Source organism: Meles meles, chromosome 2 (assembly GCF_922984935.1).
Source record: "Meles meles chromosome 2, mMelMel3.1 paternal haplotype, whole genome shotgun sequence".
Classification (NCBI taxonomy): domain Eukaryota; kingdom Metazoa; phylum Chordata; class Mammalia; order Carnivora; family Mustelidae; genus Meles; species Meles meles.
In genome coordinates, this window is record NC_060067.1 from 9,880,185 (window position 1) to 9,892,994 (window position 12,810).

At 41.3% G+C, this 12,810-nt stretch overlaps 1 protein-coding gene across 1 annotated transcript in view; it reads left to right on the forward strand.

Annotated features, from left to right (window-relative positions):
• ADAMTS3 (ADAM metallopeptidase with thrombospondin type 1 motif 3) overlaps nt 1-12,810 on the forward strand; it is a 225,541-nt gene that overhangs the window by 172,423 nt on the left and 40,308 nt on the right. Inside the window, exons 4-7 of the mRNA XM_045992326.1 lie at nt 8,843-8,926; nt 10,929-11,085; nt 11,831-11,936; nt 12,332-12,475. Of these exons, the coding sequence (XP_045848282.1) occupies nt 8,843-8,926; nt 10,929-11,085; nt 11,831-11,936; nt 12,332-12,475 (491 nt within the window). The remainder of the gene's footprint in view (nt 1-8,842; nt 8,927-10,928; nt 11,086-11,830; nt 11,937-12,331; nt 12,476-12,810) is intronic.

Consider the following 12,810-nt stretch of genomic DNA (forward strand, 5'->3'; position numbering starts at 1 on the left):
GCTGGATTTTGTCAAATGCTTTTTCTGCATCAATTGAGAGGACCATGTGGTTCTTCTCTCTTCTCTTATTGATTTGTTCTATCACATTGATTGATTTGCGAATGTTGAACCATCCTTGCAACCCAGGGATGAATCCCACCTGGTCATGGTGGATAACCTTTTTAATGTGCTGCTGGATCCTGTTTGCTAGGATCTTGTTGAGAATCTTTGCATCCATATTCATCAGTGATATTGGTCTGAAATTCTCCTTTTTGTTGGGGTCTTTGCCTGGTTTGGGGATCAGGGTAATATTATCTTCATAAAAGCCCACGTGGGGCTCCCTACTCAGCGGGGAGCGTGCTACTCCCTCTCTCTCTGCTGAGCTCTCTCTCTCAAATAAATAAAATCTTGAAAGAAAAAGAAAAGAAGAAGAAAAAGAAGTGTGACTTTATCAGTCTGTGCTTTATGAAGAGAATCTCAGTGAATTACAGATATCTGGAGGAAGAGACGCTGTTAGATGCTGTTCTGTGAGCAGACACATAGTATCCAGAACTAAGGAATAACTCAGTCTATCTGGCTCCAAACCCCTTGTGGTTCATTCTGCATCATGCAGCCTCAACAAATTGTCTTAATTTCCCCACTGTGGATTGACCATAACAGGTCACGGAGACAGACTAGAGTAAACATAAGTCCGTTTGGCCATGCATACCTTGTTTGAACATGCATACCTTCCCTGGAATATCCTGGACCCATAGTTCTAGAAGAACCCGAACATCTCAGGTTAAATTAACATAACAGCAGGACACCACCACACAGTGGTTGCTGCCTCAGAAGTGTCTTTGATTTTTACTGAAGCAGCTCAGTGTCCTTGTTCCCCTACCTTTTTATTTCTTAAAAGAAAAAAAAAACGATTTTTATTTATTTTTGAGAGAGAGAGAGCGCATGAGCACAAGCAGAGGGAAGGGGCAGAGGGCGAAGCAGACTCCCCGCTGAGCAGGGAGCCCTTAATGGCCTGAGCCACCCAGGCGCCCTTTTCCCCTTTGTTTCTGAAGCCCCAAATTTTCTTCTTGACATTCATTCATTTTTCCTTTTTTATGCAACAAATATCAGACTAACCTTATCCCTCTTGGATTTATAGCAGTCTTTGTTTTTCCCAGGGTCCTAAAACATGGGAAATCTTTTTAGCTTGTTGAGAGCATCATCATTCTCATTCTTGATGAGAGGGAATGAGGTCTACCTGGGCTTTTGGTATGCTTTCACTAAAGGCCGGAAGAGTTTTTAAGTCCTTTTAGCTGAATTGCCTCTTCTTGGTCCGCCCTTTGATGCTCAAAGGAGGTGAAGTCATAATTAACATAAAAGGACAGACTCGTGCTTATTGAAAACAACCATCTGACCCTTCCGGAGAACTACGGAAATGGCCCAAATTACCCAAAGGCAAACATTTGCAAGAGTTTTAACAGGTTATTGTGACAGTTCAGCTCAGTTAGGATGGAGAGGAGCTGCTGGCAGTGGACCCGAAGACATAGACTTGAGAGATGTCCACAGGACTGGGTAGCAGCTTGGCTGCCGTATTGGCAGAAGAGGAGGAAATCGAGGATGGTTTCGTCTTCAGCTAGAATATTGAGAGAACAGACTTTGGGGAGAAGACGTGTATACTTTGAGATATATAGGTATATTCCCAATAGGTAGCTCTGTTGCTGTTGGAGTTGAACAGATAGCTCTGGACCATCAGAGAGATGAATCAGGGTCACGGGCATCAGCATTCGACACTCATCAGCTTACAGGTATTGATTGAAGAAACAGCAGCGAATGAAACATTGCAGGGAGAGCACAGAGAAGAGACAAGGGTTGAAAACCAAACTCTGAGGCACGTGGACATGTGAGCTAGGCAGAGAAAAGGGAGCAAATATCACTAAAGAAGCACAATAGTGTCGTTGGAGAACAGGGTGCTGAATAGTATTACGCACTGCTGAGCACCATACATGGGGGATTTTTTCACGGTGAGGGAGAACTGAGAATGTTAATTAAAGAGGAAAAGGAACTCCACAAAAAGGAGAGATTGAATACAGACAATGAAGAGTTAATTTTTTGGAGCAGTTCCTTTGGAGCAGAAGCAGCTGGAGACTTAGCACTTACCTGGAACAGAAAAAAAGGCAAGCAAGGTAGCTGTGAAAAAAGATCAGGAATCAGCCTCACGTAGACTTATCTGAATTTTAGTTGTGCTAATTTGGGGGAGGGAAAAATTCCTATAACTTCTGTGGGTCTCAGTCTCTTTCTCAAGTAGTGATAAAGATGTCTCTTTTTCAGGGTGTTGAACTGTTGCCATAATGGGGGTTGGGCTTCTGGCACTTGCTCTCCAGACATACCCTCCTGAGGACATACCCCCTGACCATGGGTCTCTCTGCTCTGACTACGAAGTCTTAAGTAGCTTCTTCCTCTCCCTTTGGTCCCCTGTCTCATCACTCAGCTTTATTTTCTTCAGAGCACGTATTCCTATCTGGTATGACCTTGTCTGCATGTCTTTTTCTTTTTTTATTCGTTGATTTTTGTCTGTGCATATAACAGATTTACCTTTTAGAACATAGTGAGACTCAAACTCAGTCATGGTTCATTTTCCTGCCCCAAGGACAGTTAGGCACATAGTAACTGTTCAGTAAATACTTGATTAAACTATTAATAAAGGTAGTTATTATTAGTCTGTGATTGGAGGTGAGAAAAGAGAAGAGAGTCAGCTACCTCCTGTGAGTAAAAGGAATATAGAATATTGGCTGAGAATCCAAGTAGGGGTATGTTTGGAACTTTTTAGCTCTGTAAGAGATGAGTTGTGGAGAGAGCACTGTTTCTTCTGGTTCATTTCAGAATGCTTTTATGTCCAGCCCAAATTACCTAGACTTATTTGCCTTCCATAAACCAAGTCTCTCTCTCTCTTTAAAAATCATACTTGGGTATCATTAATTTTCATCTATATGAATAATGGTATTCATGATGGCTAACAATTTTACACTTGCAAGGGTCAGCACTATTAAGCATATAAGCATATAGTCACATATACGAGCTCATTTATTCCTCTCAACAATCCTATAAGGACAGTACTTTAATTAGCCCATTTCACAGATGAGAAGACTGAAGCACAGAGGCAAATAACACGCACAAGGTCACATAGCCAAGATCAAACCCAGGTAGTCTGGCTGCAGAGCCCATGCTCTTACCCCTCAGCCGTACTGTCTCTCAAGACCTAATCCACCCATCGAAAAGAAAAACGAGTGTTGCTTTGTTGAAGCCAGACAAAGCTGTTCATCAGCTAGTCAGACAAAGCAGGTCAGACTGTCCTGCCAGGGAAATGTCCTGGGAGAAATTGTCCTGTCCGGGAACAAACCTGGAAGGAATTTTCCTTTCAAGGAAAGGAATACTTGACTTGATTTTACCTTTTCCCCCTCTCACATTATTGGCAACCCCTTCTAATTTAAGGTCATCTGAAAATTGAATTCATGTTCTGTTTACCCCTTCTTTCAGGTAGTTTAATAAAAGCTCAGGGCTCAACCCTGAACACCTCACAGATGGTCTACATACATTCTAATAGATTGGCTCACGCGGTAAAAGGATATTTGGTTTTACATAGATTTGCATTATGTTGTGTCAAATATGTGACTTCTTGGAATATTTATCCTTACATACCCAAAACACTGGTTGTAAATTTCAACCCTATCTTTTCATTTCTTATTCAGTTTTTCCAGTGATCTGTGCTAGAGTCTCTTTCCCAGTATTTTTTAGAATACCATCATACTGATCGTCAAGAAATCCTTATTTAGAGTAAATTTAGAATCCAGTTCCTCATTTCCTTAAAATTTACAGGAGGAAGATTATGAAAGGAAGTGAGGTTGCTAAGTCCTCTTTCTCAATATACTCACACACCAATTTCTTAAATTCAGGGATAGCAAACCACTGTCAATTATTCAAAAACCAGCTGTTTTGTGCAGAGTGACAGTGCTGTGGTCTGTGGGTCTGGGGGAATATAGCAAGATGGTGAACACGACTGGCTCTGGAGCCGCACTACTTAGGTTTTCATCCTTTGCTGTGTTTGTTAACTGTGTGACCTTGGGCAAGTTACTTGACTTCTCTGGGCCTCAACATCTTAGATGTAAAACAGAGATGGTATCTCTAAAGTTGTCGCAAGGAGTACTTGAATGAATATAAAGTATTTAGTGCAGTGTCTGGAATCTGGAAAGCTCTGTATAATGTTAGCTGTTGGTTTTGGTGGTTGTTGTCATTTTTACTTAGGGAAAAAACCACTTTCCTTGTCACAAAGAGTTGTAAAAATGCTTTCTTAACAAATATTTTAGTTCATCTTGACAGATTCAAGTGGTTCATTAAGTAAGATACGTTTTTAGTTCATTCTGTATATAATTTATTGATTGTTAAAGTTTGTGACTAATTTGTAGTCAGATTCTGGGAGTTTCACTGTGCCTCCCATATGTTTTAGTAGATGACATTGAAAAACAATCTAAATAAAGATTCTTCAATATTTTTCTTAGCTTTCAAGAGTCAAATGATTCAGTGTTTTCCTTAGACTCGAATATTTTAAAACTCTTATTTAATTTTGAGGAAGTTATTTTATGTTTGTGTAAATACAGGGAAAGGCAGACATAACAACTGGTGAGTAAATAACCTGCAGGTGTGTTAAGCCGCCTTTACCCCCCTCAAAAATGTGCATACTGCCATCTGCTGGAGAAACATTTTTGCACATTGAGGCAGTGTTTTTGAAAAAATTTAAGCGTCAAAATGATTTTCCCCGTAGTTTTTTAATAGATATCATTTAAATCACATGTTTCATTCGATTGAGATTTCAAGTGTGAGAGTCTTCAAGTCCCTTTTAGGTGAAAACTAAGAAGGAGGCAGTTGTATTTCTTGTTCTATTCACGTAGATTATGAAAATATATCCGGAAGGCTTTCAAATCTTTTTCAGGGATAGATGGAAGGTTGCTTAAGTTCTTTGTGTTTTTCTGAGGGCAGTTGTGGGGCATTTTGCTAGATCTGGACAATAACCCTTTGAAGCAGGCAAAGCAAGTCCAACCATAATTGGCCTGTGAGAAAACAGAGGGTCCAGGGAGGGTAAGTGATCAGCCCAAGGTCACTCAGTTTTTCTGGTATGGCTGGGTCAGAATCACATCTCTGAAAATCTTATCCTATGGTGCTGATTATTTCTTCAACTCATCATATCCTGTAGGCCTCTGAGTAGAAAAACATTGCATCCTATTATTAATAAGGCTAGCAAGATAAAAAGCAACCAAATTACTAAATACATGTTAAAGTGAATAATATATTTTTTAAACTTTGAAAAGCAAAATAGCAAGTGATATCCATCACTTTGCATTGACACCGAGTGTGTGTTGGTTTGCCATACTGAAGGAATACTTTCTGCTCTGTGTATATACTATTGCCTTCTTTTTAGTGATTTCTACCCATAATAATTTATGCATGTCCTATGACAGTTTCACAAGTGTGTGCTGATCTAGGAGAGTCCCTGCTTGATTTTTTTTTTTTTTTAATTGGGTTTCTGCTGGCATATCCTGGTATCTGATTAGCCTGGCATCATAGTGAATTTGGTTAAACAGTACTTTTCATCTGGTGAATGGTAACTTTGACTTTTAAAAAAGTAGCCTTCTAGTCCATCATTTTATAATGTACTATTACCATGGGGAACATAAATTTTGCCCATTCGACTTCCTTGATATTGTAGTGATTTTAAAATTTCCCGGTACAGATGAATTTCCTGACTTAGGGTGATTATAGATTATACCAACTCAACTATCATAAGCTGTTGGTCAATGTTGCCACCTTTCCTCCATGTGCCAGTCTAAGATTTTCTGATAGGAGTGTCTCCTGCCTTTTCAAGTATTGTGGTCACTGCTGATCTGTCTTCCCTCCTTCTGTCATCTCTGCTCTAGAAATTTTCTTTTACCTAGCTACTTTAGTTTAAAATGATATCATTCCCCTATTTTGTGTATTTACTAGCATTACTTTCAGCCTTTTTCCTATTTTTAGCATCGAATGCATTTACATTTCGCTTACATAAAACTGAGTACGGGAGCGCAGCCATGTTGCTAATTCAGAACAGCTGACTTACAAGAAGTCTCTTGGAATGTCCCTGAGTCTCTGGATGAATGTGTTAGTAACGTGCCTGGCTTCAGACTTTTTGCTTGCATTGGAATTATAAGGTTAGGAGTTTCTTATCAGATAATTAATCCAGAAGAGGAGGGAGATTCAGTCTTCAAGTAGGCAGGTGTGGAGTAAGATAAGAGAATGTGACCGTGACCGAAAAGGTCATAAGAAATCACAGCTTTTTTGTCCAGCTTTCAGTCTTTTCTTTTTTTTTTTTTTTTTTTTTAAGATTTTATTTATTTATTTGACAGAGAGAGAGGTCACAAGTAGGCAGAGAGGCAGGCAGAGAGAGAGGAGGAAGCAGGCTCCCCGCGGAGCAGAGAGCCTGATGCGGGGCTCGATCCAGGACCCTGAGATCATGACCTGAGCCGAAGGCAGCAGCTTAATCCACTGAGCCACCCAGGCGCCCCTTTCAGTCTTTTCTTATATTGACCTAGAATTTACCCTTCTCAGTTGGAACCCATGGTTTTTGTTTATTTCCTATAGATATATGGAATAAATTGAACCCCTTTTCCATATGGCAGCTAGTAAGTCTTCTTTCTCGGTTTTTCTTTTCTGTTTGTTCTATTCTACTATTCCGTAATGTCCCACTCCCCTTCTCATAAATTTTTTGGGCAAGCTGTTTGCTTGAGTTAAATCTTTTAATTCTCGCACCAGTCCAGTCTGGTATTATTCCTATGTCCCTCTGACCGAGGCGAAGAACGACAGAGACCATACAACAATGAGGGTTTGAACCAAGAGGTCACCTGAGAAAATTGGTGTCGGGCTCTAGGCCATTGCTTTTTGCTCTTCTCTGGATATATACATATTTGTCAACTTCTCTTCTATAAGACATTGTAGATAAAATGTATTCAATACTTCAGGGATACCCTGGCCTCCCAAAGGGATGTCTTCCTCCTGGGCTGCCTGTCTGCATATTACAGAGGTGTTTTGTTTTGTTTTGTTTTTCTAACTTGGCTTCTCTCGAACAGGTATTAAATTGGGTCTTGCCATCCTCTGTGTGTATGCGCGTTTGTAAACTCTATGTGTGTGTGTAAATGCATTTTTCCACTTAAGAGGATTCTACATTTTCCCTTGTCAAACCATACTTTGTCTTCTTTAGTATCTACTCATGTCTGCCCCTCTTTTTTATTTAACCTCCGTCTTTGCAGTCCTCTCTTTTATTCCATACAAATTCAGTAAGTATGCCTTTAGTCTAGATTTCAGGCCGTGATTTTTTAAGGTGTTCTCTGCAGTCCCATAAGATTCTTGAAATAGTTCAGTGGGATTTCTTGCTCCCATTTCTCGGTCAGTGTGGTTCTTCACAATTTTATGATTCATGAATTTTGTGGGAGCTTTTTAGGACATTCTATCATTCTTAAGTTAGGTTTCTTTTTAAAGTCTCTCTTTATGAGAGTATGGTTTTCTTTTCTCTGTAGGGTTTCTATTTGCTGTGCCTACAGTCTTCTGGATCTCGAGTCGAATTGCAGTCAGTTTTCCATCTGTGTTTTAGTTATTGTGACAAATGTTCAGTCCCTGTCTCTGAGAATAGCCAAGATTTTTGTGATCTAGTCAGATAATGGCATCTTTCCCATTCCTGCCAGCATTTCCACCTTAATAAGCACCTTCACACGCACTGATTTTGCACCAGCTTAATCAGAAGATATGACGACAGGCCACTTCAGATTCCTATCTGCCCACCACTGACCGTGCACTCATCGGTATAAATCTATGGGGACTATGACCTCTGAGGTTGCTTCAATTCCAATATCTATGATTTTAAAGTATACCAAATGACATTTTGAAATTTCAGCCCGACTTCAAAAAATTAAATAAGGAATAACTGAATTTAGCTTTTCTGACCTGTACCCAAGGGTCATATTCATTTAATGTGCACTCATAGGTCCCCTTAGTAATTCAGGTATGGAAGGATTCTACACTGTAGGACTTCTAACTAATCCTCGACTGAGCTGCCCCACTGCTAGAGCCCTGGGGCGGGTGGGGTGGGGGGGAGGGGGACTACCCACTCACTGGCCTGCCGATAAGCCACAACAGCTGCTGCACCCCAAGTCCATTCCCATGGGCTCTCCCAACCGGACGTAGGGGGGCTTGTGATGACATGAGCATCCAGACAAATGCCTGCCGTCTGTTTTCCTCTATGTGACCGTGGCTGTGCTCAGCTAGTAGACTCTTGTCCGAGTCACCCACTCGTGGTTGCTTTTGATGAATACTCTGTGTGGGTTATAGCACACTGGACTCTTTCTTATTTTTTTTTTTTAAAGATTTTTATTTATTTATTTGACACAGAGAGATCACAAGTAGGCAGAGAGGCAGGCAGAGAGAGAGGAGGAAGCAGGCTCCCCGCGGAGCAGAGAGCCCGATGCGGGGCTCGATCCCAGGACCCTGAGATCATGACCTGAGCCGAAGGCAGCGGCTTAATCCACTGAGCCACCCAGGCGCCCCTGGACTCTTTCTAACACAACAATAGGTTAATGAAGCCCTTTCAAGGTATCGTCTCCATTGTTCAAGGTCCAGTGAGGTTTACAGAATCAGTAATTCACATACCTGAGAATTGTTTCAGGTGAGAGAGTTCAGCTTAAACCAAATTAAAAAAAAAAAGTGACTAGACTCTGGGACTTGTCATCACATGGCTGAGCCCTAAAATGTACATCTCACGAAATCATTGTGTCACCCTTCTTTCAGCAACGATTTGCTTTGTTTCCAGGTGAATGAAATTTACCACGATGAGTCCCTCGGAGTGCATATAAATGTGGTCCTGGTGCGCATGATAATGCTGGGGTACGCAAAGGTAAAATACCTTTAAATATGTGAACTATGAGCCTGAAGGACTGGGCTAGCAAATGGAAGACTACATTTCTTTTTTTTTTTTTAGATTTTATTTATTTATTTGACAGACAGAGATCACAAGTAGGCAGAGAGGCAGGCAGAGAGAGAGGAGGAAGCAGGCTCCCCGCTGAGCAGAGAGCCCGATGCGGGGCTCGATCCCAGGACCCTGGGATCATGACCTGAGCCGAAGGCAGAGGCTTTAACCCACTGAGCCACCCAGGTGCCCCCAGAAGACTACATTTCCATAGCTGTAGCTAACACGTCCCACTGGTGTCTCACACAGACCTAGCTGGTTAGAAGTGAGGAGGAGAAACTACCACAGCAAGCATACATCTCCCAGTCTGAGTGCATAATGATTTTTGTGCTGATACCGTTTTCTTCTCTGTCTAATGGAGTCACAGGTAGTTAACCTGACTCTAGGCATGACCGTATGAATGAAAACAAATGGATATAATTGTGAGGGAAGAGAATTTCCTCAGTCTACCATTATCTTCAAATTCGTGAACCATTCATTCCTTCAAAACATCTCTGCTGAGTGCCTACTATGAGTCAGATGCTTTCTAGGTGCTTGGAATATATCGGTGAAGAAAAGTAGCAAAGATCCTTGCCCTCTCATGGTTTGTGAAAAACAATATTTTACATGTATATCATTCCACTTAAGCGAAGGATACTTAAAAGAGCTCTATTCCTTTTGAAAACAAAAGGTTAGGTCAAAATGCACACGGTAGGAATTTCAAGTAATGTAACTAACTTCTGCAGGTTTTAAAATGGCAGTAGATATGTCCTTGTCCTTGGAAATAATTAAGTGGGTGACCTTGGTTTCCTCCTTTGAGAAAGTGCCTAACTTGGCGATTTTCTTGATATTTAAAATTACATATCCCCTTCCCATAATTAATCCTCCTGATTATGAAATACTAAGGAAATTATGCCTTTAGCAAACAGGAAAAGAAAATCCATGCGTTTGCATTTCATTATGTATGTAACACCCACTTATCATTTTCTGATGAGAGTGTGTCATTGATCTTTCCGTTATTCCCCAAGCCTGACCTACTTTGTGTCACTAACACTAAACGCAAGCCGACTCCAGCTGGAGATGTCAACAGCCTTCAGTGGGTTGTTATATGATTTGTTTGGAGAAGTATGTGATCAGCATATAATAAACCAAGCTAATTTTATTCAGAATGTAAACACCGATAATGAGATTTGCTGAAATGTAACAAAGCTCTCAGCCTGTGAGCCAACTAGGTACTAATGTGGGGCTCCAAATTCAATTTCTTATTTAATCAGAACTACTCCGGAAAGTGTGGACACTGAGTTTTTGAAGGATGGGCCCCTTTCCCTCTAAACTTTTAACTCCTGATCATAATGTGGTAGTAGCAACATTCCAGGCAATGTCAGTCTGTCTCTTGTAAATGCCAGATAAGAGTACATCTCTCTTCATGGCTCTGAAGTTAAGAAAACGGTAGTTGCTTTTTTCAGCGTAAGGTTTAGGTCATTGGGCCATTTCCTGAAATGAAGATTTGACCTGCTTTGCCAGCTCATTGGAGAATTTCTATTCTTCACCTTTGTTGATCAATTCTGGGCAAATAAAAATAAAAATTAGAACTGAGATCCTTAACAGCTCTGGATAAAAGTGTCACAGCAGAATCTTTCCCTCTTTTTTTTTTTTTTTCCATTCTTAATGTCTATAAAACTAAGAAATCTGAGCTGAATTAGGAAATGGACTATGAGAATTCTCACCCCAATGATTAACATTGAGTTGCCCAATGATAGTAAATGTCAGCGTTATGTGTTCCCATCAAAGTGCAGTCACCTTTCACACAGATACCACTGATCATCATTCAGATATCCTTCCTGGGCGTTGAGAATTCTCAAACAAGAATCGATATATGCATTAAGCCCTAAGTGATATTATCGAACCTCACTGAAATATTGCACTTCTTCAACACACTGTTTCCTCTTAGTCCATCAGCCTCATCGAAAGGGGAAACCCATCCAGAAGCTTGGAGAACGTGTGTCGCTGGGCTTGCCAACAACAAAAGTCTGATCCGAACCACTCTGAACACCATGATCATGCAATTTTCTTAACCAGGCAAGACTTTGGACCTGCTGGAATGCAAGGTATTTCTGTTAACGTGCAGAAAACTTAAGGGCATGACTTTCCAAAAATAATCCTAAATCAAGGAGTCTGTTCAAATGTTTAGCTCCCTACCATCATTTTCCACCATGCATCAGCCAGGCACACACTTTCTTTCTATTGCTTCCAGTGACTTCTGTGGAATTCACAATGTTAAATGCCACTTAAATGGTATAATAAATTATACTTGCCTTTAAAATAATGACTATGCATTTGGGGTGTGGAGGGGATCCTGTAAAATGCGATGTGATTTCCACTAACTGCTTGGAAAGGGAACGGAGATGCCATGAGAAATGACTGCCGCCAAAGAGCTTTCTTCCAAAATCAGCTTACATTTATCTAATAAATTCTGAGGTAGACTTTGGAAAAAAGTAGACTGATGAGTTTCTTTTCAACGTTGATGGAATTTCTGGCTCCCTTTATCAGTACCACGGTAGGAAGGACCATTCACTAAAAACAGAAAGACAGGGCTTTGTTGGTGGGCAGAACAGAATGGTAACCCCAGGCAGTTCCTTCCCTTAGGGAAGGAGAAAACACAGACCCAGTGAATCTTTTTAGAGACCATTACCTGTGTGTGGCTTTCCCAAGAGAATGTGGCACAATGCTCGCAGCGAAATAATACTGCCTCTGTTTCCTGAAAAGCTCCCCCACCCCAGGCAAAGGTCCAGTAGTAGCGCTTAATGGGCTTTCTCATAAAATGAAAATAAAAGTAATTGTTATTCTCTACAGGATATGCTCCAGTCACAGGCATGTGTCATCCAGTGAGAAGTTGTACCCTGAATCATGAGGATGGTTTTTCATCTGCTTTTGTAGTAGCCCATGAGACTGGCCATGTGTAAGTCACTGTTCACAGCTATAAAGTGAAAAAAAAGGTCTTTTCTTTCCCGCTTCTCTCAGTATTGTTCACACTTTGGGCAGAGTACATGCCAGCATGCAACTCTCGTTCCTTGCCAAGTGTGAGGAGCTGAAAACAGGGAAGAGGTCATGCGCTGAAACCAAATAAGTGACTCTGGCTGGCGGAGACCACCCCCCACCCCACGCTTTTCATAGCAACGGGACAAGAAAGACATTTCTGTCAGTTCGTTCTCTGTTTCACGGTCTCTGGGACTCCTCCGCAAAAGCCACATTAATTTACAAAATGCACAGTCCCCTGAACTGATTTCCAAGAGTGAAATCAAGCAAAATCCCCGGCGCCTGTTTCTCACCCGTGAGGTCTCGCTTGCGTTGCAGGCTGGGAATGGAGCACGACGGACAAGGCAACAGGTGCGGCGATGAGACCGCTATGGGGAGTGTCATGGCTCCCTTGGTGCAGGCAGCGTTTCATCGTTACCACTGGTCCCGGTGCAGCGGCCAAGAGCTGAAGAGATACATCCAGTAGGTCCCCTTCTGCGTGTCCCCAGCGTGTTTATGTCGCAGCCTAACACAGACATGAAACTGACTTTTAGGACCTTGACCTTAACCAAACTCTCAGTGAATGAGAATTGTCACTCATGATAAACGTTTTCTTATGACTCAGAGATTTTTGGCACAACAATCCCATAATGTAATCAGAGTATTTTAAGCCATAAGCCTAGAATTTAAGAGGATTTTTAACTCTGGTCTCCTTTTCGTAAGTTCCTTATGGAATCTTGGGTGGTCAAACTTGAGTTGGGGGCTAGGAGAGAGAGGACGGTCATGTGACACCCGCAGAAAGCGCCACTATGCCCTGC